This window comes from Nicotiana tabacum, chromosome 17 (genome assembly GCF_000715075.1).
Source record: "Nicotiana tabacum cultivar K326 chromosome 17, ASM71507v2, whole genome shotgun sequence".
Lineage (NCBI taxonomy): Eukaryota > Viridiplantae > Streptophyta > Magnoliopsida > Solanales > Solanaceae > Nicotiana > Nicotiana tabacum.
Window position 1 is genome coordinate 146,153,255 of NC_134096.1, and position 25,352 is coordinate 146,178,606.

General features: G+C 33.0%; 1 protein-coding gene across 1 annotated transcript; it reads left to right on the plus strand.

The window, feature by feature from the left end:
• The first annotated feature begins 12,183 nt into the window (after positions 1 to 12,183).
• LOC107795954 (cholesterol 22-monohydroxylase CYP90B51-like) lies at positions 12,184 to 18,081 on the plus strand. The gene is made up of 8 exons (XM_016618664.2): positions 12,184 to 12,579; positions 12,657 to 12,981; positions 13,077 to 13,229; positions 13,330 to 13,566; positions 13,664 to 13,756; positions 14,233 to 14,311; positions 14,444 to 14,550; positions 17,401 to 18,081. The coding sequence occupies exons 1-8, from the start codon at positions 12,377 to 12,379 to the stop codon at positions 17,674 to 17,676; spliced, it is 1,473 nt and encodes a 490-aa protein (XP_016474150.2). The 5' UTR covers positions 12,184 to 12,376; the 3' UTR covers positions 17,677 to 18,081.
• Positions 18,082 to 25,352: the final 7,271 nt, after the last annotated feature.

Below are 25,352 nucleotides of genomic sequence, written 5' to 3' on the forward strand. Positions count from 1 at the left end.
ACCTTATTTCTTGGGCTTAGGTTAAGTTATTTGGATGAAGAATTACAAGATAGAACTTGAAGTTATATAAGAAGTTGTTATCTCTTATTGCATGGAGTTGTGTATATGACTTAATATGGCTAGAAGTTTTGGGGAATAACTTGGTTATAATGTTCTTATTTTTGTTACGCTTGTAAATATGTTGAGTGTTTTGTAAATAGGAGAGGAAGTAACCACACAATACTTAGAAGTTGTCCATGTTGTTATTTCTTTTTGGGTTGTTTGATATTACTTTTATAATATATATAAGGTTAGAATGTCATGTCAATATATATGTTTATATGCTAGACCTCTTGATGGTATTTTAAGTACATGGGAGATGGAAAAGATTTGGGGTTTGGTTCCAATCCAAGATTGCGGCTCGTCGTGTTAAATAGTAGTTTCGTTGGTGACATTTGTGCACTTGTTGTTGTGTAGATTGATTGGTATTGTTGGGTTATTGGGTTGGGTGTGTTGTGGTGCTGAAGGTATATAGTTGAAGGTTATATGTGTTCTTGTTATTTTGATGGACTTGGGGAAAGCAAGAAAAATAGGGGAGATGCTGCCCGTTTTAATATAAAATAAGATTTTCATTCGTTGTACAATAGTTGTATCATTCGTAGCCGAGCAAGCATGTACAACACCTTCTACCCAACTCACCCATAAATAAAGAGAAGAATTCATTTCGTTAATTAGACAGTAAAAGGTCATACGAATAACATCAGTTCATTTCCATGAGTTACGCCATTAACAAGTTCCCAAAATAGTACACTATACATTCGTAGTTAAAGTGTGACAGATGATACAATTACAACAAGCTTAGTTCAATCTTCCAAAAACAGGATACAACCCACACTATGTCTACGGAGCCTCTAACATAAATAAAAGAGTTCTAGGACAATGCCAGCAACAAGGCCCCGACTATACCTCCAAACACTATGTATATAGAACAAGAGATACATGACCCCGAAATGAAGTGGGGCTCACTAAGTCAGCTGAGGAGAGGGCGTGTTGCTATCACTGATCACTAGCACCTGCTATGGAACCACTTGCATCCATTAAAGATGCAGCGTCCCAGACAAAAAGGACGTTAGTACATATGGAATAGTACTAGTATGTAAAACTAAACACCCTCTCAATAGAAGGAGTAACAGCAAACGGAGAAGGAAACAAAAAATCAATAAGAGAATCAAATAGTATCAAGGTGTCAAGTTAGGGGAAAGGAAAATTTCAAGTAAGTTCCAATCTTTTTAAGTTGGGAGATCTTTACCACCGATACACCACTATGTTTTAGCACGGAGTACGATTTCAACCCGACCGGCTAAGTCGTCTCACCCAGAGACATACACTCATAATACCATCATGTGCACGATATGGCGTCCGACCTCAGCCCGATCGGCTAAGCCGTCTTACCACAATATCGTGTGGGTCGACATCACATCACAGTTCGCTAGCAATAATCTCATCCCATTTAAGGGAAAATATCTCAACACACCAATCTCATCCCATATAAGTGGAAACAATCTCATCACATTAACACGGGGATTTACCCCTCAATCACTCCTACAACGGCACATGTAATTTTGGGGTTAGGTTGTTTTGACCTACCTTTCCTCGGTGGCTAAACGATACTCCCAAGATATTTATTATTAAATATATTTATCGCTTAATTCATATTCTTTTACATGTCATTTATTTTATCGGCATCATTGTCCATAAGCAATATCATTCTTGGCACGTTGGCCGTACTTTATAATTCATGCTCACCATTCCATTTTCAAACATTACACGGATTGTCAACAACAAACATTTCTATTCAAAACTTTAAGCACAAATTTGAACAATTTAGGGTCTTAGGAACATGTGATATCTTACACAATTTGATATGATCACTTTCATTTGGGCTTGACTTGAAGTCTCAACATTTTAATACATACTCATACTTTGAACACGCTCCCGAAGAACAACATAACATGATAAGAATATTTCGAAATATATTTTGAACATATTCATATAAATACATCTTTCGACACCAAACTTATTCATAAAAGTCAATTCATAATGGACAATTCGGGACTACAAGAACATCATGGGAATTTAATTTTTAAGAGAGAAGTTTAGCCAACACTCGAGCTTTTTAAATTACTACAGTATTCCAAAAATCTTAGCCACTTCGATCTATTTAGAGATATAGCAAAATTAAACACAAATTAGGAAGGAGTTCATAGTTCCAGCTCACTTGAGCATTTTATCAAATACTAGGTGTGCATTAAGGCTTCAAGATCTTCCTATGGTGAATTCTTCCACCCCACTACCCAAAGTTCACCCAAAAGAGCTCAACAATCTTTCCACTACCCTAGATGGTACATGCATGTAAAATAAACAACTCTCACACCCAAGAATTGCTTGGCTTATTACCTATTTTCAATGAAAATCACGAAATTAGGGACTATGGAGTGGAACCTTAGCTCTAGGATGAACACCTAGTGAATTCTTCTTGCAAATTCTTCAACGTTGAGAAAGTATTGGTGGATGATGAGCTTAAAAACTTTTCCTCTCACTCTATGTCACTCCCTCTCTAGAATGTATGTTTTTCCTTTTAAAATGATCCCCAAGGCCGTTTTACAAGAAGGGTTGGGTTCAAAAATTAGAAAAAATAAATACCCGACGCAAGTCTGCGGTCCGCAAAATGGACCGCAAAATGGCCCTCCGGAACTGGGCATCCCTGCCTCACTCTGCGACCGAACTACGGTCCGCAGACCTGTTCTACGGTCGCATAATGCGCCGCAGAACGTTCCTTCGGAATTTTTTGTGCTGGGTCTACGAGGGGTTATGCGGCCGCATAATGGTCCAAAACTTTTGCCCAGATTTTGCCTTGGTCTGCGGTAGATATGCGGTCCGCATATCAGTTTTAAGACCGCAAAAAATTTCCATGTATTTTCAAAAAAAAACTTTTCAACTCCCCAATGCACTGTTCAATACAAAAAGTTCGAAACCCCGGGTTTTAGGCAAAATTTTACGGGGCCTTACAATATATCAAGTATTCCTTTATGTTTTATTTTGATTATCTCATGACGGCCTTTCTGGCTCATTTACCCATGATAGTATGATAAGAAAGATATGTTATGTTGGTATTCGATTGAGTAAGGCATCAGGTGCCCGTCGCAGCCATTCAGTTTGGATCGTGACATAAACAAAATACCTCTATGTCTGGGTAAAAAGAAATTAAAATAAAAAAAACAGGCGGTAAATGAATGTCTTACAAATTATAAGTTCAGTATTGGTTTTCATAAGACATCTAATCTATAGTTATAGGAGTATTTTGTGCCTCGGATGTCCTTTTCCTGTCTTTAAAATAAAAAAAGAAAATCTTTCGTTCTCATATTTGCAAATGTTAAGTGGGTTTCTCAGTTGATCATTTACTTGAGATATATAATTTTTACTTTTAAATTTATTGTTCTTGTTGCCCTTGTTCCTTTTCTTTATTTCATGATGTGGAGCATGGTAGTCAATGGTGCAGCATCAATATAGAATAGAGTTTTAATTGGATATATTCAAACAACTTGAAGTCCAATGAATTTACTTTGATGAGAACTAGGTTATAATTATAACTTCCTGTATGGGTTTATACACAAAGGACGGACATTAATTATTACTTCATTATCATTATTTTGGATCGATGAGCAGCAAGATACACGGCCAAAACAGTACAAAAATATGAAAAGGACAGGACATTAAAATCTTAAATGCCTATATAACACGTTGGGGTTGTTTTTGACAAATCCGACCGTATAGTATTTGATGTTTAGTAAAGTGTTACCAAAAGTTATACTGTGATGTTTAGAAAACAAGTGTTACCAAAAGTCATCCGAAAGTCATACTGGACTCTTGTGCATAATAGAATGACCCCAAAATCGCAAAGGAGGTATTTTGTACTAATAACTTTTGTTTCTTCTTGTTCCAGCACTATATTTACATAAATCCACTATGAAGTATAATTGTAGATAAATTTCTATGATATGCATTATTTAATAATTTGATTAAAATTTCAACATTTATCATATGTGAAAATTCATTGATATGTAAAGTACTCCTAGTTAGGCTAGAAGAAAAGCTCAGAACCACGTATTTCCTTATTGGTACATGGTCAATTTCTCAATCTTTTGGACATTATTTGATTGAAATCGAATGAATAGTATCTAAATTTGAAGTTAAAAAAGATTGTGAAATTAAAAGTGTATCTAGACATGAACCTTACCTGGAAAAAGAAGTTGAAAAGGTTGTGATTAAAAACCATTAATTACGTAATTTATCCCATAACACAGATATTAACGATTATCCACTACAGTGAAATACTTAATTTAGTACTTAGTAAACTCAGTAGCATGTTTTTAGTGGAGGTTTTATTTCTGTATGCAGTCCTGCAGATTAGGGGTGACAGACGGGGACAATAGCCTAACTTTTTAGTTTTTAACCCCTTGTAAAATCTTCCTTTTACTCTCTCTCACTCTCTACGTGTTGTGTTTCTTTTATGTATGGTGTTTATTTTCTTCTTATATTTTGATTCACTGCAACTTCGATTTGTTCTTGGATAGAGAATTAGCTATCCACCGTCTCAAACTATGAAGGAGACTTCAAAGTACTAAACTAAGAATCTAAGATATCAAAAGCAACAAGTGAAGACAAGTTTTCCTGAGTCTAGACAAGGAAATCTTATTACCTCAATTTGTGATTAATATTCTTCTTAGCAAATGCTGGATAATTAAGTATTTTCCAAACAAATTTAATATATTTATTAATTGATATAAATGTTGGGTGCATTTTCTGTAAAACATTTCACAACATTCTTGCAAGAAAACGAATACATACACAATTGTCGGAACTTTGATGGTTTATAGCACACGAAAGTAAGACTGAGATTGCAAAGTTAATTACACAATTGACTTTTCTCTATGAAAAGAAAATTTGACACCTAAAGGATAAGATCTCCTAGTCCTAGATTGAGCGAAAATTGGAGATATGATATTTAATTTCACATCCAAGGCTGAATATTTAGAACGTGAACAACATAATATATCGGTTCAACAAAAGATAAATACAAAATATTATTGATGGGTCTAATATTGTATTAAGAAAATAAATCATAGGTCTAATTTAACTGCAAAGACAATTATGTTTCACACGACTGTTCCTACGAATGATTATGTTCTAAAAATAATGAAAACATTGATGTTTATAGTTTGTACTGATGTAATCAAGAAGAGAAGTCGCGTAAAAAACATGAAAAATATTTTAATAGTACTACAATATTTAGTGTAAGGAAGGATATAATAATAAATTAAGAAGGTATTTATATTTAATTAGAGAACTACTAGTATCTATGAACGTGCGTTGCACGTTAATAAAGATACGTGATGATTTAAACATTTATTTATATGAAAGAATAATAAATTTTAATTAATGAGAGAAATTTTATGTTTAATAACACAACAATTATCTAAATGCCGAAAAATATTATTACATTAGCATAATACTTGAATTTAAAATAAAAGAACATCATCAAAACTTACACAAATGATCAATTTTGTCATGTTAGTTAGATAATTATGTATTATAGTTTACAAGTAATTAATGTGATGGTATCTTAACGAACACTTCTTTGTGGACAATTTTGTTTTGTTATGTTTCCTCATAATGCTTTGGTTGCTCTGCCTTAACCACAACTCTTATTGTCGGTCTTGATATCCCTCTTGAAAGTGCAACATACAATTGTTCGTGCAAGAGAATATATTTAAATATAGTCCAATATTTAGGATGTTTATCCCTGTGCTTTATTTATTATATTTGCAAAACATAAACATACTACACAAATTTAAAAGGATATTCCTTAGTTTCGGAAGACAAAAATTGAATTCAGGGATAAGAATATATGAAAAAGCACATTGACCAGTATCATAATTTTTGCACGTTTGATGTTATTGTCAAAACTTCTATATACCATATGTGTGTTATTACATAACCTATTCGGCGTATCTATGTTTTAAAGTAGCATGATGGGCATATGTTTCTTCAAAATTAACCTATATACAATGGAAGATCAATTTTAACTTAGTCTATTATATATACGGTGACACTAACATATGAAATAAATAATAAACTTGACAACAAATTAACATGTATGGTAGAAGGCCATTTGGTATTAAAGTATTTAAGTATTCTTCTTGGTAGTAATTATTAGTATCATTTTCTGCTGAGTCAAAAGTTGAAAAATATTTTATTTTTACTATAACATTTTGCAATCAACCTTTTATTTAGTTGATCAATGTATTCATTTCTGCAGTTAAAATATCTTTTTAATTCTATCGTGCGATTTGCACAAATTGCGTTGTAATCTAAATGATAGAAATATTGCTCTTATTAAATGCACTACCATTGCCATCTGAGATTGATAACCAAGTGTTCAGGAAGACCAAATCATCTTTTATTAGATACTTTTCTTCGTTTCCGACACGAAGCAAGAAGACACAGAATACTGGATCTGTTCTTACTTTATATTTCTTGTCAGTTAAATCTTTTTCATTTGAGGCCAGAAGTAAAAATTGGGCAAGATAGCTTTTACAGTCTCTGTTATTATCGATTTTGGAACTACTGGTAGTACTTGACCGAAAAAACCTCCCAAACTATTAATTTCTCACTAAACGGTTCATTAATATCCAATATGTCTCTAAAACTCCAGACAATTATTTCGATCGTTTGACACTTAGCCATAAATGCTTCATCCCATGTTATCAATTTTGTTTTTCTTATAAATTTAGCACCATTGCTCTGCTTTGATATATTTTTGATGGTTATTTAAGTTGTTTGAAGAGGTATATCAAATGTAAAATGGGTGGCCTCACAATAAAATTATTGTTGGTACACCATTTGCTATTATTGCTAATAGTGTCATGCCTCTTAATATGATATTTGCAAGTAATGCATGACATAGAAATATTATTTTGATTCCGACGGAGGCATCTACAAAGAATAATCCTGTTATACCAAACTTGACTCTTTATAATATAGTCATGAAAGCTTGTTCTTGATTAGGATTTAGCTTTGATTGTACTTCCTAAAACACTTTATAGCATTTTGGTTCTTAATAATATACTATCATTTTTACTTTGTGTTCTAACGCTCTTTTTATGAAATAAATTTAGGCACCCTAAGATTTTTTTTAACTTGAATAAGAATTTTACTCGTATGATGAATTTAAAAAATAACCGAATTGGATTCACTTGCTAAATAATTAATTAAAAAATTTAATTATTTGATTTTAACATAAAAAATAATTTATTTTATGTTGATTCATATCTTAATATTAGTTCATCTCTTGTTTTGAATATTTAATCATAATTATAATTTTATCCACCATTAATTTTATTTTCAAAGAGTAAAAAAATGATATGACATTTCACTTTTAGATCGTTATGTTTGTAGAATTATTAGTGGTATTGACTCTTATCAACCATTTAAATATTATTTGAGTGGAAAATAGTTTAAATATAAAATAAAAATATATTAACGTGGGATATTGTTTTCTCAATTTTAACTCTTTATGCAGTCCATTTAATATTAATTTAATTTTTTCTTGGTATTCGACATTATAGAGTGGCAATGTATTGCCAATACGGATGATTCTTATGAAGTTAATTTTATTAAACCTTCTTATATATTTTTAATAAGAATTTAATAGACAAATTTTTATTAATTTTAAAATTTTAAATATTAAAAATTAGCATAGAAGGTATTGTAGTCCAAAAAATAGGATATTACAGTTATGTCCTTTCCCTATGAGTTCTTCCGCTTAATATTTTAGGGCTATTTAGGTATATTAATATTGTATTTATACTTTTATAATAATATAAGCTCTCCTTTTTTCTAAATAAATTTAGACAATATAATACATTCTCAAATTAAATTAGTAATAGGACATTATAATACGTTTTCAAATTAAATTAGTAATAAAAATTTTTAAGAAGTATATCCTAAAAGTAATAGGATTACATGACTAAATATATTTACTTGTTCAATTTTATATGAATTTGACATCCTGAAAGTAATTATACTAATATGATTACTAATGGTAATCATATATGATTCCTAACATGTAGTATTATGTCCTAAAACTAATAGGATTATAAGGCTAATATCTAGAATTCTGGTTATGTCCTTTTATTATGAGTTATTATTTTAATATTATAAGGTTATTTTTGTAAACCGACATTGTATTCACGCTTTTATAATAACTAGTCTCTATGTGCGTGCATTTCACGTATATCTCCAGTCAAGTATTATATAATATGTACAAAAGATAGTAAAATAATGTCACGACCCAAAATCCCACCATAGGAGTCGTGATGACACCTGGTCTCTAAAACTAGGTAAGCCAATTTTCGTTACATTTTTGGAGCCCTTTTTGTTTTTAATTAAATAAGTATCCAAAACTAACAACGGAATAAATATGAATGTACAACCTCCCAAGACTGGTAGTACTGAGTCACGAACTCTAACTGAATACATGAAATGATCACGAGGACCGAATATACAATACTGTTTGATTAAAAATTAACAGTATAATGAAATGAAAAGACTCCAAGGGACTGCGACGACCAAGCAACTCTACCTTGAATCCTTACGATCCCGCTTTAACTTTGCTCAAGTCCGATATCTCCAATACCTGGCTCTGCACAAAAATATGCAGAAGTGTAGTATGAGTACACCACGGTCGGTACCCAGTAAGTATCAAGACTAACCTCAATGGAGTAGAGACGAGGTACAGTCAAGACACTCACTAATCTAATAGTCTGTGCAGTATAATATAAAAAATAATAGGAAATAAATAACGATAAGGGCAAGATGAAACAACCAGTGATATGCACGGTAAGACAACAAGAATACCATAAATATCGCTCAAGAATTAATAAATACATGTACACCCAATTAATTCAAGTTTTTCAAATAAATATCTTTCATATATAATTCTTCCAAATAACTCTCTTTCAAATATAGTTTTCTCAAATAATTATCTTTCAAATATAATTCTTTCAATAAATCTCTCTAAATAAAAATCCTTCCAAATACATATTTTGAATGTAATTCCTTTAAATTAAAAAGTCACCATGTGACACCTCATTTCATAATCATAAAATATACGGGTCTCAGCCCAATTTCATATTTTTTTTTGTAAATACGGGTCTCAGCCTATTTTTATATTTTCACGGCACCACGTGCACATAATTAAATCATCATATTTTCTCGGTACCTCGTGCCCACTTTTCATATCACAGCTGCACGGACAGTTCATGTGCCAATATTATTATCATTTAATCACAGCACCTCGTGCCCATATTTCATATCACAACTGCACGGACAATTCACGTGCCAATATCTTCATTATTTACTCACGGCACCTCGTGCCCACATTTTATTTTATAATCAGTCTGGCAATAGTCACAGGCTCCTAATTTCAACATAAATCAGATTATTATCAATATACCAACAACAACAAAATTTTATCAAATAATCACCTTTCAATCTCTACAATGGTCATGTATTTAAATTGGGAATATATGGCTTCCAATCGCCATACCATAAGTTCTAATACTTAATTCATACTCATATTCTCATAATATATCCATACATGTAAGTCTAAGGGTGTAGGATTACCTTTTTGAAAGAAATCTTGCAAAACTCTCCTTTGAGTTCTTGAATAAATTTTTTGAAGATCTAAGTATTTTATGTGCAGATTTTATCAATACTAGTGTAGAAATAATAAAATTTTACATCAAGATAATGAGAATTGCTTACCTTGAAGAAGAGAGGAGTTGGTGGTCTTGAAAGAGTGGAAAAGAGCTCCAAAATTCGTCCAAATGAAGTGGAAAAAATAAACCCCGAAATTATATCTATAAGCCCAGATTTTTGGGTTTTGGATGCTGCCCCGGATGTTATGGCAGTACTTCACTGCCAGCACCTTTTTTGGATGCGGCCCCGGATGCTTTGCATCCGCAGTCTCCTCTGCCAGCCTTTGGTAATTTGGTCATAACTTTTTGTAAAAATGTCCAAATGACGAGCCTTTGGTAATTTGTTCATAACTTTTTGTAAAAATATCCAAATGACGAACGGTTTGAAGTGTTAGAAACTAGACTCGAAGATCTTTCATTTGATAGGCTGTGCATCACATAACACCTTTTATATATGTAGATAATCTCGTTCTAAGTTAGGTCTTGTGCCGAAACATAACAAATCGATCTGGAATGACCTTAAATTTTGCACACAAGTCGTAAATGACATAACGAAGCTATTCAAATTTCCGGAATTGAAGTCCAAGCCCGATACATCAAGGTCAACTCTCAGTCGACATTTTTCTTAAAATCTTTCATTTTCCAACTTTCGCCAAAATGCGTCGAATTCTCCTACGGACTTCCAAATCCAAATCCGGACATATGCCTAAGTCTAAAATCACCATACGAAGCTATTGACATTATAAAAATTCCATTTTGGAGTCATTTGCTCAAAAGTCAAAGTCCGGTCAAACTCTTTTCAACTTAAGGCTTCTAACATGAAATTTATTCTTTCGAACTAATCCCGAAACACCTAAAAATCAAAAACGACGATTCACACACGTCATAATACATCATATGAAGCTATTCAAGACTTCAAATAGTTGGAAGGAGCATAAATGTTCAAAATAACAAGTCGGGTCATTACAAATATTTATCGTCAAATAAAACTCGTTAACTTAAAAATACTCAATTTTTATCAAATTGATTTATCTTTTCTTGTGAACATAGGCTCTCCAGCAAAATTGAACTTTGGGATCAGAAGAAAAATAAAAAGAACAATTGGTGAAAGTATGTAGTAATAACTTTTTTGTCGACATAGTAAATATTCTCATCCTATCAACTTACAATTTCTAGAAAAATCAGATTTTGGAATTAAAGAAGTTTTTTAAAGGAAAGTATGAAATAAAAAACTTCCTAGAAGTAGCAAGAAATCACCCGACATGGACATCGCATGAAGCACAATCCAACTTCTGCCGACAGCTCTTTGGCTATATGAATTTTATCATGCAATGAGCAAAATATACCTTAATGAAAAAAAATTCTTTTCCGCCTTGTTCCAAATTTTTCTTGAACTCTTGTTACCGCTGTAGGCATGTGCGATCTCGTCGAAATCAAAATTAAATTCACATGCCACATATCAAATTACTTTGATGAGGATCAGATGGCTACTAATATGGCCTACTGATTTGTAAGCAAAAGCTATTGTTTTAGTCGATTATGTAGAACTATTATATTATTTATGAGTCTAAATAATACAATTTATGAAGTTGCGTCTCATAAATAATTGGCATACTTTAAGATATCAATACATCAAACTAAAATTTTTCTTTCCTTGTCTTTCGTTTGATTAGCTTGGACAAGATAGAGCACGTTATTTACATCTCAAAAAGTTTAATACGCACGTATCACCACTCCACAAATACTAAAAAGAGAAAAGTGAGAAAAGTCAGCAATATTTTGTATAAAATTAGTTAATGTATAATACACAATCGATTCCTAATTAAATTGAGACTCAGTAGAAAGTTTCCTTTTCAAGCACAAATTCTTCAATCTCGTTCCGTCACGAAATTGTCATTTGCAAGCTTGAATTGTTCAATTGCGTTCCATTACAAAATCTTTTAGTAAAATTTGAATTGATTCAAAGTCTTAAATATTACTCCCTCTCTTCCAATGTTTCAATTTATGTGAATATGTTTGACTGGACACGAAGTTTTTGAAAAAATAAAACTTTTTGGAATTTGTGGTCTTAAACAAGTCAGAAAGGGGTCAAGAGTATTTGTGTGGTTATAAAAACTTCTCAATAAGGGTAGAATTGAAAGTTTAAGCTAAATTGTTTCCAAATTTAAAAAAAGATTATTTTTTTTGGAACGGAAAAAAAAAAAAAGGTTCGAACGAAGGGAGTATGAGGTAAGGTTCTTAATTTAGTTTTGAAGGGTATAAAATTTTTTGGTTTTTATATATATATATATATATATATATATATAGAAGATAGACAGATAAAGTAGAGTTGATGTGTAAAGGAACTCAACGGCGTAAATGCTAAACGACAACAAAGAAGCCTATAAAAAGCAATATACTTTCCAAAAAGAGCTTCAAAAAACTGAAAGTTCCTTTATAGTAGCAGCTGGGAAGATTCATAACTGAAGCTGCATATACTGCTATATAACACTGTTATTACTGTTACTACTTATCTTATTTCAGCAACAGAGCCTATTGTGAGCCAGAGAAATACGAGAAGAAAACAGAAAATATCTATGTCTGACTTGGAGTTTTTTCTTTTTCTTGTTCCCCTAATCTTTGCTGTACTTATTGTTCTTAATCTATTCAAAAGAAAACAGAAATTTCCAAATCTCCCACCAGGAAACATGGGTTGGCCTTTTCTTGGTGAAACCATTGGCTATTTGAAACCTTATTCAGCTACTACTATTGGAGATTTCATGCAACATCACATCTCAAGGTAATTAAACTCTTAGCCCAACTTCTTTTGGAAAAAATAAAATCTTGAAAATCTGTTCTGAACACTTAAACTTGCAGGTATGGGAAAATTTACAAGTCAAATTTGTTTGGGGAGCCAACAATAGTTTCAGCAGATGCAGGGCTGAACAGATACATTTTGCAAAATGAAGGTAGATTGTTTGAGTGTAGTTACCCGAGAAGCATAGGTGGAATTCTTGGGAAATGGTCTATGTTGGTTCAAGTTGGACAAATGCATAGAGATATGAGGATGATTTCTCTGAATTTCTTAAGCAATGCTAGGCTCAGGAATCAACTTTTAAGGGAGGTTGAAAAGCATACTCTGCTTGTTCTTGGTTCTTGGAAAGAGGATTCTGTAGTTTGTGCTCAAGATGAAGCAAAGAAGGTAAAAAAAAAGTTTTCCATAAGGAAGAGAAAATTTCCAATATGTTATTTCTAACTTCAGTAATTGTTCTTGTTTTGCGTGTTGAATTTCTACAGTTTACATTCAACTTTATGGCAGAACATATCATGAGTTTAGAACCTGGAAAGACAGAGACAGAGCAGCTGAAAAAAGAGTACATTACATTTATGAAAGGAGTAGTTTCTGCTCCATTGAATTTTCCAGGAACAGCTTACAGAAGGGCTTTACAGGTATTATATTGATACCACCATATCATTTACAGTAAAAGCAGAAATTAAAGTGTTTAGTTTCAAGACTTGAATTTAAGTTTAATTGTCTATTTTCTGTTAGTCTCGATCGACAATTCTTAAATTTATCGAGAGAAAAATGGAGGAGAGGCTTACAGAAATGAAAGGAGACGAAAGTGACCTACTTGGTTGGGTTCTGAAAAATTCCAATCTTTCAAAGGAACAAATTCTTGATTTGCTACTAAGTTTGCTCTTTGCTGGCCATGAAACTTCATCAGTAGCCATAGCTCTTGCAATTTACTTCTTGGAAAGTTGTCCTGCTGCTGTTCAACAGTTAACAGTAAGCTCATAGATTTAATCAACTTTTAATTAGTGAATGGATTATGATTTTCCTGAAATCCAACATTTACTTTTTTTGTGCTGGTAACAAAATTCAGGAAGAACACTTGGAGATTACCAGAGCCAAAAAGGAGTCACGAGTCACAGAATTGACTTGGGATGACTATAAGAAAATGGAATTCACCCAATGTGTAAGCTTCTAGTCTTTAATTTAAAGCTAATGTCAAATAAATAATAGCTTATTGTCATGTGCTTCACTTTTAGTCAAGTCAATTTAACTAATATTTGAAGCTAAATTAGATTAGATTTTCTTAATTTTAAAATTAAAATTAAGATATTCGGAAACTATACGAAAGTACTATAATTTATAATTTTTCTCATATCAATATGGTAAAAAAATATATGTTAATACGTTGGTCAAAGTTTGTTTAGTTTGACTCTCGAAATGCGAAACATGACAAACAAAAGTGAACGATTGAAGTATATCACTAACTTCCACCATGTGTGAGGTGTGAAGACCTAATACTATTAGCTCACTTAAAAAATAACTGTGTATAACTGTGTATAACTGTTTGAAAGAAAAGTGTGATTAGTAGCGTGGAAAATAAGCACATGTTAAAATACTTTCATATTGATTCATTTTTAATTTATTTAAAAAACTTTGTAGGTTATAAGTGAGACTTTAAGGCTCGGGAATGTAGTAAGGTTTCTTCACAGGAAGGCTGTGAAAGATGTTCGATATAAAGGTAAGTTACAGTTCAAAGAGATAGTAAAATTTATACATGAGAATGCCTGTCTGCAGCTTTAGAATCCGATTTGGTTTGCCTTTTAACAATCTTTTGTTTATGCGTTGGTTTTTCAACTTGAAAACAAAAAAGGTTATGACATTCCATGTGGATGGAAAGTGCTACCGGTGATTTCAGCAGTGCATTTAGATCCTTCACTTTTTGGCCGACCTCAGCACTTCGATCCGTGGAGATGGCAGGTTTGTCAATTTTGCATTAAAACCCTCTAACGTGCTTATTATATTGTTTTACTTTTCTTTCTTTTTTTCTCTTTCAATCTTCTACTACTACATAAAGCACTTAAACGGATCAAAATTTATTGTAGGTAGGTTCATAGAGAGTGTAAATTGTTTTAAACATATAGTTCTAATTTTTTTATGCGTACGCTGCTACCTTTATTAGTGCTGTGCTTGAGGTTGCACATGCATGAGAATCGTTAGATCAAGTGACAAGAAGCTAAAAGAAATTGCACTTCGATTTTTAAGCAAACCATTTTGTACTCATATTTAGGTGCACTTAATGTAAGTACAGGGATACGAAGTAAGCTCATTTTTAAGTAAATAGACATTTGATCTAACTTGAACTCAAAAGTAGCTAATGAGGTAAAAATTACTCAAAATTATCGACATCTTATATGACATCCTCAACAAGGGGCGGATGCAGAATTTGGCTGTTAGATTGATCTGAACCTACTACTATCGGCGCGGAGCATAAATATATTTGTAAAACTTTATTAAAGTTGTAACGAAAGTTAGTTCTGAACCCATAACTTTTAAAATATAATGGGCTCAATGTTAAAATTTTTAAAAATTGAACCCATAGAATCTAAGCTATATTTAATTTTGTTGTTTGTTCTTCTATATTTTAAAACATAAAGTTAAATGCGCACATATTAAGTTTGCATTGTATTTATAAAGTAGTGTACGATTGAAAATAACATCTTTAAGCTCGGTGAAAAAACTATGGCTCATATTGTATCCAAAAGAAGAAAATAATTAAATGGATAAGGGAGTGCATCAAGACAAGGTTGGGGTGGAAGATGAAGGTGGGGGAGGAGTCCAACAGAACATTCCATCGAGGCCATTTGTTGGGGATTATCCCGTGATAAAGAGTACCCTCTCCGTTTCAAATTAGATGAGTTATTTTTCTTTTTATTTTGTTTCAAATTAAATGATGCATATTTAAATTTGAAAATAATTTAATTTTAAATTCTTTATTTTACTTATTTTACCATTAATGAGAAATTTTTATAACCACACAAATGTCATGACCCCACAAAACTTTTACCCCTTAAACTTTTAAGCCAGAAGTTTTAAAAGTCTTATTTTTTTTTCTTAAACCCAATGCCGAGTCAAACTAACCCATCCAAATTGAAACGGTGGGAGTATAAAATATCAAAAAAGCAAAAAAGCATGGTGGGATTTAGCTATCCTTGTAATCATAATAATCCACAGAAAGGGACCCAAACCAAAAATGAACTGTCATGATCAAATTCTTGCACAGATGTTGCATACTGTACGGAGAAGTACCCCACTTAAAAGCTGTGAATTGAGTACTCCATATGAATGTTTGAGAGTACTTTACCGTGAAGGAATGTGGTAGGAACTAAGTTAATCCCAGGTGATGCGAATTTGAATTAATTCGACGTTAAATTTCAGAAACCAAATAATTAGACCCAAAAAAAAAGAGTGTTAGAACTCTGACCCAACACTTTCTCCACAACCGCCCACACATCCAAAAACTCAAATAGGAAATTGTTTTATGCAAATATCCATACCCCAACCCAAAACCAGCTCAAGGTCCCAGAAGGGTGTCATGCGTGTGGGCGTGGGGGAGGCCCCAATCGAGGTTATTACAAACTTAAAAGCCTTCGGCCAACCCCAACCCGCATGTGGCTGTGGGGTTTTCATGTGCACGTACACCTGTGCTTTACATGCTGGCTCACCTCCATGCTGCTCCATTCATTTCCTATTCTATCTTCTTTTTTGGGGGCCGAGACTGAGTCAGCCCCCAAATTTGAAATTTATGGGTTCAACATTTTAATTCTTTTAAGTGTTTGGGTTCTAAATTAATAATTTGTACATAAAAAAAATACTTAATTTAGACAAAAAATACTGAGTTCAGCCGAACTCCGAATCCAAAGGGCTAGTTCCGGGGCAAAATTACATATAACGAAGAAGTTTTATTAAATTGTCTTTGTAAGAAAATTATATTGTATAAATATTGTATACTCCGTATAGTTTAATATGAATTTTCACTTTTAAAATTTTTCCTAACTCCGCCTGTGGTAAGAATAGCTAGCATAGTGTAGCAATTGAGGAGGTACCAAATAATGATTTTCTTTGGACAAAAACATCATACAAAATAATTCCTTAAAGACATCAAGTGCATTGACTGCTTGGTGCAGCAGTACTAGTTCCTCGGGATCTCAATGTACTACAGAATCAAAAGCAGATATTCATGCAATTGCATGTCCACTCCAATCTTCTTCTGTAATCTGACTTGTCTAGTGGGGGATATACCACCCAATGTGCAGCCTCGATAATGACGATAACAGCTGAGAGGACGAAAGGACACTCATTGATGTTGTTGATTTCTATTGCTAAAGAGTCCAATAGTTAGCATAAAAATACTCATATTTACAGTCAGTTAATTAAATAAATTAACTACAGTAATCAAGTGTATAAATTTATAATCCAAAAAAAAGAGTGAAGATTTTGCTAGAATTAGTTAAAGTGGCCCGAGTATGTATTATAGAAGAGATATGATGGGATGGACGAGATCTTCCATCCTTAAACAGGGTTACGAGCCCTACAAATGGAAAACAATTAGTGATGGGAGCGCTTTCATGCAATGGAATCCCGATTAATTAATTGGGCAAGTGGATACCGAATATGGAATAGCTAAAAATAAATTGAGTATGTAAATATTGGGTAAACTTATATAAAGTCCTCAAGATCCAGTCCTACATTAATATGGGAGTTATTTATGAGGCAAAATTTGCATCAGTTGTTGGCTGAGTGGTGTGTTTAATTATATTGTTAATGCAGAATCAACAAGGGTCGCCTTCAGCAAACGGAGGAAGCACAGGCACGAGCAGCACAACGAAAAGTAGTAATAATTTCATGCCATTTGGGGGAGGACCACGGTTATGTACAGGATCTGAATTGGCCAAACTTGAGATGGCCATTTTCATCCACTATCTTGTCCTCAATTTCCACTGGCAATTAGCTGCTTCTGATCAGGCTTTTGCCTTCCCTTACGTCGATTTCCCCAATGGCCTCCCCATCAGAATCCAAACAAATGATCACTCTTCATTATTGTAAAACAACGTCTAGGGTAACATATATACAAGTACTCTATAACAAAGGGGGAAAAAAAAGCTGAACAAAAGAGACGTTAGGCTCTACCTCAGCCTCTAATACATGCATCTGAAATTTCTATTCAGAACTAGAAACAGAAGGAAATTATAAAGAAAATCGCCTTTTGGTTCATGTATTACAAAAGAGAGGATGGTACTTGAACTGGTCAAATTAATTAAACCGCAGTTTGTAAATCTAGCTACTTATCTAGGGAAGTGAAGCTGCTATAGTTTTTTGTTCTCTTTTTTATGTTTTATTTCTTTTTCTTGTCTGCTTTTTCTTTTCTTTTTCTTACTGTGTTAGTACATAATTTTCTGTGTAATTAAATACAACAAAATATTCTATTTTCCATTTTACCTTTCTTCTGTTTTGGACTTTGCTGCGATCTTTTTTGTTTTATGTTGCTGCGAACTTCTTTATTAAAATCATGCTCATAGTTAGTGGATGAAATTTTTTAATATAACACACCATTGCATGGCCAAAATTCAATTAAATTATTCTCTTAATACATAATTTTCTGAGTACTTAAATACAGCATATCCTAATTAATCTCCATTTTACCTTACGAATCTTCTCTTCTTGACCTTGCTGCGAATTTCTTATTTATACAATGATGCTCGTAAATCGTGGAATTAAGTTTTTCTGTATATATTTAAGTCACCGTTGCATGGCCGAATTTCAATTAATTTGTGCTGATGAGTCACGTCTCGAGGGAAATTAAAAATTGCATGGAAAGTATATACGTAAGCATTGGTTACGGTATATGTGTAACAGAAGAATAATTTATACAATTATTATTGGTTATTTATTTTCCAGTATCGCTTTAAATAAGCATGGACCGAGTTGAAAAACCAAACAGTACTTGGGATGATGAATAAGCACCAACTATATATATTTGCATGCTATGAATCGTAGTCGTTTGGTCAAGCTTTTTGGGGGTTAAAAGTATTTTTTTTTCCAAAAATTGAAGTGTTTGAGCAAGCTTTTAGAAGGAAAAAAATGTTTTTGAGAAGAAAAAATAGTTTTTGAAAAACAGAAAAAGTAGATTCTCTTCAAAAGTACTTTTTTGAGAAGCATTTTTGAAAAATATAAACTTAGAAATAATTTTTATAACCTTGACCAAACACTAATTACTACTTAAAAGTATTTTTCAATTTAACTAGTCAAACACAAATTACTTATTATCAAAAGTACTTTTAAAAAAAATATTTTTTAAAATAAGTTAATTTTAGAAGTTTGACCAAACATACTATTATTTGCAAAAGGGAGGACTGAACACCATCTAACGGAAATAATTGTCAAAATAGACATTAGACTTTTGGAAGATTTTGTTAGGTGTAGCATGTGAAGTCCAATCACATAACAACCAAATGGCCGGTAGATAGGACATAGGAGCAAATAAAGAGTCCCTATAACTTGTCCTCTTTAAAATTAGAATTGGAGGCAGGTCTTTCAAGGATAACATACTTATGTATCACATCTTTTAATTGATTTCCAGGACCCACCCCTAATAATTCTTTTTGTATCCATCAAACCAGTGACAGTGCCGCACTTTTGTCTTTCCTCGCAACCTTTTTTATTGTTAAAAAAAAATTACAACGATAGTAATACAATATAATGTAACCATAAAAAAATAATAACGGCATAATTAAGTACTAAATGGTAATCGTTGTTGCGCTCCATGTTATGTCTTAACTATTGCAGGAATGTCGATGCACATTTGTTACTACTTCACTTTGAGATATTGATTGGTTCCAAGCTAATTCGTGGGCAACGATCATCCCACCTGATATTTTAATTACTACCTGTAACGTGGTAGAATTTATTGTTAATCTAAATAATGAACAATTATGTCTTCCCCAAATATGGTGTTTAGAATATTTGGTAAGACCTCGATTAAGTTTGGTACTCATTAGTTTGATATATATTGCCTAACTAGGAAGTGTAAGGAATAAACTAATGACATGCAAATATGCTGTACGTAGAAAACATAGATATGTTGATGGATTTGTATTAATTAAAGGAGAGGAGACAAAGTAATAGCTTATCCAAATAGACTAGCATGTTAGGCCCCCTTTCATTTTCTGACGTACCTAATTCATTTTATTCGTCCCTTCTTCTTTGATGTATTGATGGCAGTTCTTTAATTTTCTGGGTTAAGTAGTATGATAATGTGTCATAAAGAATAGATAAAATACATAAAGACCTCGTTACACTTGTCGAGAAAAAAGGTTTGAACATTTAAACTAAATATGTGATTTTTTATCCCTCTAAACACATTGTGAGTGAATTTTGTTCCACTCTCCATGACATCAGACCCAGCGCATGGAATCATATCATTTATGAGCGCATTTTACACTAAATTTAACGGATAAAATGAATTAAAAAAGGAAAAATATTTTAAAATTATATTTACTTTATAAAGAGACCCCAACGATAAAATTGAATTACTCGTTCCAATTCTTCTTCTCTTTTTCAAGAACCCTAAATCTCCCTCTCCTTCAATTAGTCAGTGGCCAAGACATGGAATTTCGTACAAAATCAAATCTTTTTATCTGAATCAAAGCCTTATTCTTCTCTGTAATCTTTTGGTTCACCTAATTTTAGGGCTTATTTTGAGTGGTTCGAATTTTTTCTTATTTGAGGGGTTTTCTCTGATTTTTTGTTTTGCACATAATGTGGTCAACTAACTTGGCTAGGCTTTGCATGGAAGATAAGATCCCGGGTTGAATGAAGAAGTGCGTTGCAACCATGTCAAACTCGACAAGAAATTGACGACAAAAAAAATTTACCTACAAGAGAAACCAACAATCTTGGGTATAACCCTTGATCATAACACAAAAATAACATCTAAAACTACAAATTGAACCCGCTCTCTCCTCTCTCCTCTCTCTAGGCGATTTCCATGGTGAACTAGGGAAGCCATGGTTGCGCCTATCTCTCCCCAGCCTTTGGCTGTGGGAGAGCCACAAATAAACCTTAAAAAGAGCACCACTAACCCTAGTAATCATCAAACATACGCTGCCAGCCTTCATCAAACAAAACCAGCTGAGATTTTAAATCAATCACAATTAAAACTTATCGAGTTAGTTCATGGTGTTCCAACACTTCAGTTTACAATGGATGAACGAGTTGAATTTGCAAAAGAAGAGGGGCTACATCAAGAAATTGTGGTGAAGCTATCTTCAAACTTTCTAGATGTATCAACATTAAGAAGCATATTGTCGAAAGGTTTTGGCATCAAAGGACATGTCTTGATCGGCCAACTTGCACCTAGACAATTACTTCTTTGGATCGATCAACAATTTACTTGCTAGGTCAATCAACTACTTTAATCACAATGGGAAGGACACCAAATTAGAGTATTTCCATGGTCTATAGGTTTTAATGCAAAGGAGGAAACAATGAAGGCAACAGATTGGATTTCTTTGCCAAATCTGCCTACGGAGCTGTTTGCTAAGAAGGCTTTGTTATCCATAGCTTCAACTGTTGGCACGCCCATAGCCATTGATAAAGCTACTCAAATCAAGTCACATCCTAGTGGTTCAAGAGTTAAAGTGATCCTTGATTTAATGGACAAAATACCCGATAAGTTGCGTTTGCAATTTGTGGATAAACAAACGGGCAAGATTGTTGAATTCTTTCAAGATTTTGTTTATGATAACTTACCATTGTATTGTAACTGTTGCAAACATCAAGGACATGATGAAAAAACATGTCGCAGATTAAATAAAAATACAACAAGGAACGTGCACTTTGATGAAGAAATTGTTACGCAAAGTGAGAAGGAAGCAGTCATGAACGAAGGTGTCACACCTCCTTTTTCCCGAGGCATAGGGGAGTTTTTCCAATTAAAGTGACATTAATCGAAATGAGATTATTTATTTAATTACAGTCGCCACTTGGGATACTTGTTATGGTGTCCCAAATCACCGGTTTATTTTAAAATTCCAAATCGAGGAAATTGACTCTTATTTATGGTCTGCGAATACAGAGAACCGGGTAAGGAATTATGTTAATACAGGAGAAGGTGTTAGGCATTCCCGGATTTCGTGATTTTAGCACGGCCGCTTTAATCATACCTGGCTTAATTAATTATTTAATTACCTATTTTTAGAACCTATGTACGTTTACCATTTTTAATTATGGCGTTTTATGGCTTTATCTTTGAGACAGAACACATGTGCGTGAATCTGTTTTATTTGGGGCGCTAAAATCATGTCACGTGTACGTGTACACAATTTATCACGTTTTATTAATTTATGAAGATTGTTTTTGGCCAAAGTCGCGCAAACGCATACTTTGATTTATTTGTGAAAATCATGATTATGTCACGCGAACGTGTACACAATCATGATAGTTTAATTAAAAGCGTGCCTAAAGCACTCTAACGGTATTCATTACTCTTTCTAAGCTTTGAGATTATATTAATGTCATGATTTATGGAGTAGTGATGGAAAAAATATAATAAATTAATTATGAAAAGGTAGGCTAGCTTTTGTTATTGGTGTTTGATTCAAGTAGTAACTAAAAAAAATCTTATGCATCTACATAGAGTGGACCAACTATTTTATGAAATGGCTAGCAAGATTTCCTTCAATTGAGCCCAATGCCCTCTTGCAAAATTTCAAGAATAATCCTCACATTCCAAACTGAATTTAAATCTAATTAATCATACAAATCAACTTGACCACTGCAATATCTAACAATTACCCCAAATGAAACAATAAACTATCATGAACCATTGTTTAAACAAAGACAATAAAATCACACACAAAACATCCAACATTCAATGCGAAGCAGAATATGGTTTGGAATCGGAAAAGTAGAAAGGAAAAGAAATGGACCTCTTTGAATTCTTTTTTTTGTTTTGTTTTATTTTTGTATTTCTAAGAACCTTCAAACCCAACTTTGTTTATAAATAATTGTTGATCAGCTAGCAAAATGAAACTCAGCAACAACACTAAAATGCCAAATAGAAAACTCGACCCGAAAACCTCAACATGGACCTCAACTTTAACTCGATTTAGCGAACTTTGTTATTTATTAAAATACTTCAAGGGTGTTTTTAGGCTTGAATTTGGAATATTTTCGAGTCTTTTTGGGTGACGACTTGCTGGATTTTTCGAAAGAAAGACGAAGAAAGAATGACACGAGTAGAATTTAACTTAGCGTAGAAGAAGAAAAATAAAATTCTCTCAATTCCCACTTCTCTCCTCTTTGTTTTTCTCCCTTCTCTGATTTTTCACTTCTATTTAAAGAAAAAAAATCGGAAGTTTTCAGATTTTTTTATTTTATTATATCATTTTTTTTAAAATAAAAAAATAAATTTCCCACTTTCCTTTACTTTTATTTTATAATTTTTCACTTATTTTACTTATCTTTTTTTAATTTCCACTTATTTTACTTTTGTTTTTCTTAATTTCCACTTTTTTTTTACTTTTTTTTAAAAAATAATCAGCTACGTTTACTTTTATTTTTTAATTACAACTTTCTTTTACTTTTCATTTTTTTCATGTTCAACTTATTTTACTTTTCTTTTTTAAATTTTTCACTTTTTAAAAAATAATAATTTCCACCTACTTTTACTTTTATTTTTTCATTCCATACTTTTAATTTTCCATTATTTTATTCCCATCCGAAAATTAAAAAAAATATTTAATTTTTTCATTTTTTTATTTTATTTTAAAATAAATATAAAAAATAAAAATAATAGTAATAGTAATAATTTGACCTTTTAAATTATTTTTAATTCTTACCCTATATAAAAAAATATAACAAAGCTAAAAGAATATATATTAAATTTCTAAAAATATTTACATAGTAGAAGGTGGTAAAAATTCAAATATAGTCAAAAATTAGGTGCTCACAGTTGCCCCTCTTTGCTTGGAAACATGAAGAGTTTTCACGCAAAGACTAGGTGAGCCATGTGACTAATTTATTGACCAAACCGTTATTCAAAATGAAAAGAAATAAAAGATAGGGTGCAACCGAGTCCTGGTTTTTGACAGCCTATATATCCCGGGTTATAGGAAAATCAGGTCGCGTGTAGTTCAAAGAGAATGGTGGAATGATGAGTTGAGGAGTCGAGTGAGGTTCCGTCGAGGCTCCAGTCCGCGGTCCTGCTATCAAAATAAAAAAGAAATTAAACAAGTCTATCAGCTATGAGTTACAAGATTCCTATCTATGAGTCTTCTAAAACTTGATCTTGAGTCTTGACTGGTTCTTCATGCAAATTCTGATCTAAACTTCGATGCTCGCTAGTTGTAGGTGCTAGTTCATTATTCTACAGCTTCTTCTAATCAAAACGGGATTCCAATACTTGTGGCTTCAGTCATGTCTTGAGCACTCTACATCTTTTCAACTGCTTTTGCATTTTGGATTCACCTATTTTTTTTTCTTTTATTCTGAATTGAGACTTCTTCTTTTGGTCATCTCGAACCCTTTGCCTTGAGGTAAAACCTACGCAGACACCAAAACAAACAAACGAACGAAATTTTTCTGCCAGTTTGCACTAGGAAAATTTCGTGAGTTATTGTAACAAAATTCTAAGCTACTTTTTTATTGAAAGCAATAAAAGGTCGGGAATGGTGTACCCCCAAAAAAATAGAGACTAGGGAATGGAGACCCTATGTCTAAAATAAAAGAAACTAGGGAGTGGAGACCCTATGTTGGAAAAATGACTAGGGAATAGAGACCATATGTCTAAAATAAAAATCAACTAGGGAGTGGAGATCCTATGTTGGAAAAGCAACTAGGAAGTGCCTATGTCTAAAAATAAAGTCAACTAGGGAGTGGAGACCCTATGTTGGAAAAGAGACTAGGGAGTGGAGACCCTATGTCTAAAATAAATATCAACTAGGGAGTGGAGACCCTATGTTGGAAAAGAGACTAGGGAGTGGAGATCCTATTTCTAAAATAAACACCAACTAGGGAGTGGAGACCCTATGTTAGAAAAGTGACTAGGGATTAGTGTGCCTTGATACTAGTAAGGAAATGTAACCAGGGGTTGGTACCCTGTATTAATGAAAAAAAATGTAATCAGGGGTTGGTACCCCGTGTTACTGAAAAGAATGTAATCATGGGATGGTGTCTTGTATTACTGAAAGGAAATGTAACCAGGAGATGGCACCATGTATTACGGAAAAGAAATGTAACCAGGGGTTGGTGCCCTGTATTACTGAAATGAAAATGAATCCCCTGGGCGAAAAGGTTCTACCTGGGTTAAACTGCGAAAAGCGAGCCTGGGCGAAGAGTACTTCTACCCGAAATATGAGCTGGATCCCCCTAGGCGAAAAGTTTCTACCTGGGATAAGCTACGTAAAATAACCTGAGCGAAGAGTACTTCTACCCAGAAACTATGAGCTGGATCCCCCTAGGCGAAAAGGTTCTACCTGGGTTAAGCTACGAAAAACAGCCTGGGCGAAGAGTACTTCTACCCGGAACTATGAGTTGGATCCCCCTAGGCGAAAAGGTTCTACATGGGTTAAGCTACGAAAAACAAGCCTGGCCGAAGAGTACTTCTACCCGGAAATATGAGCTGAATCCCCCTAGGCGAAACGGTTCTACCTAAGTTAAGCTACGTAAAACACCCTAAGAGAAGAGTACTTCTACCCGAAACTATGAGCTGGATCCCCCTA

Bases quoted from the DNA above. Each gene is read 5' to 3' on its own strand.
- LOC107795954 (XM_016618664.2), top strand. From the start codon at position 12,377: ATGTCTGACTTGGAGTTTTTTCTTTTTCTTGTTCCCCTAATCTTTGCT. The intron at 13,230-13,329 runs GTATTATATTGA...ATTTTCTGTTAG, and splicing joins CTTACAGAAGGGCTTTACAG to TCTCGATCGACAATTCTTAA. The intron at 13,567-13,663 runs GTAAGCTCATAG...AACAAAATTCAG, and splicing joins CTGCTGTTCAACAGTTAACA to GAAGAACACTTGGAGATTAC.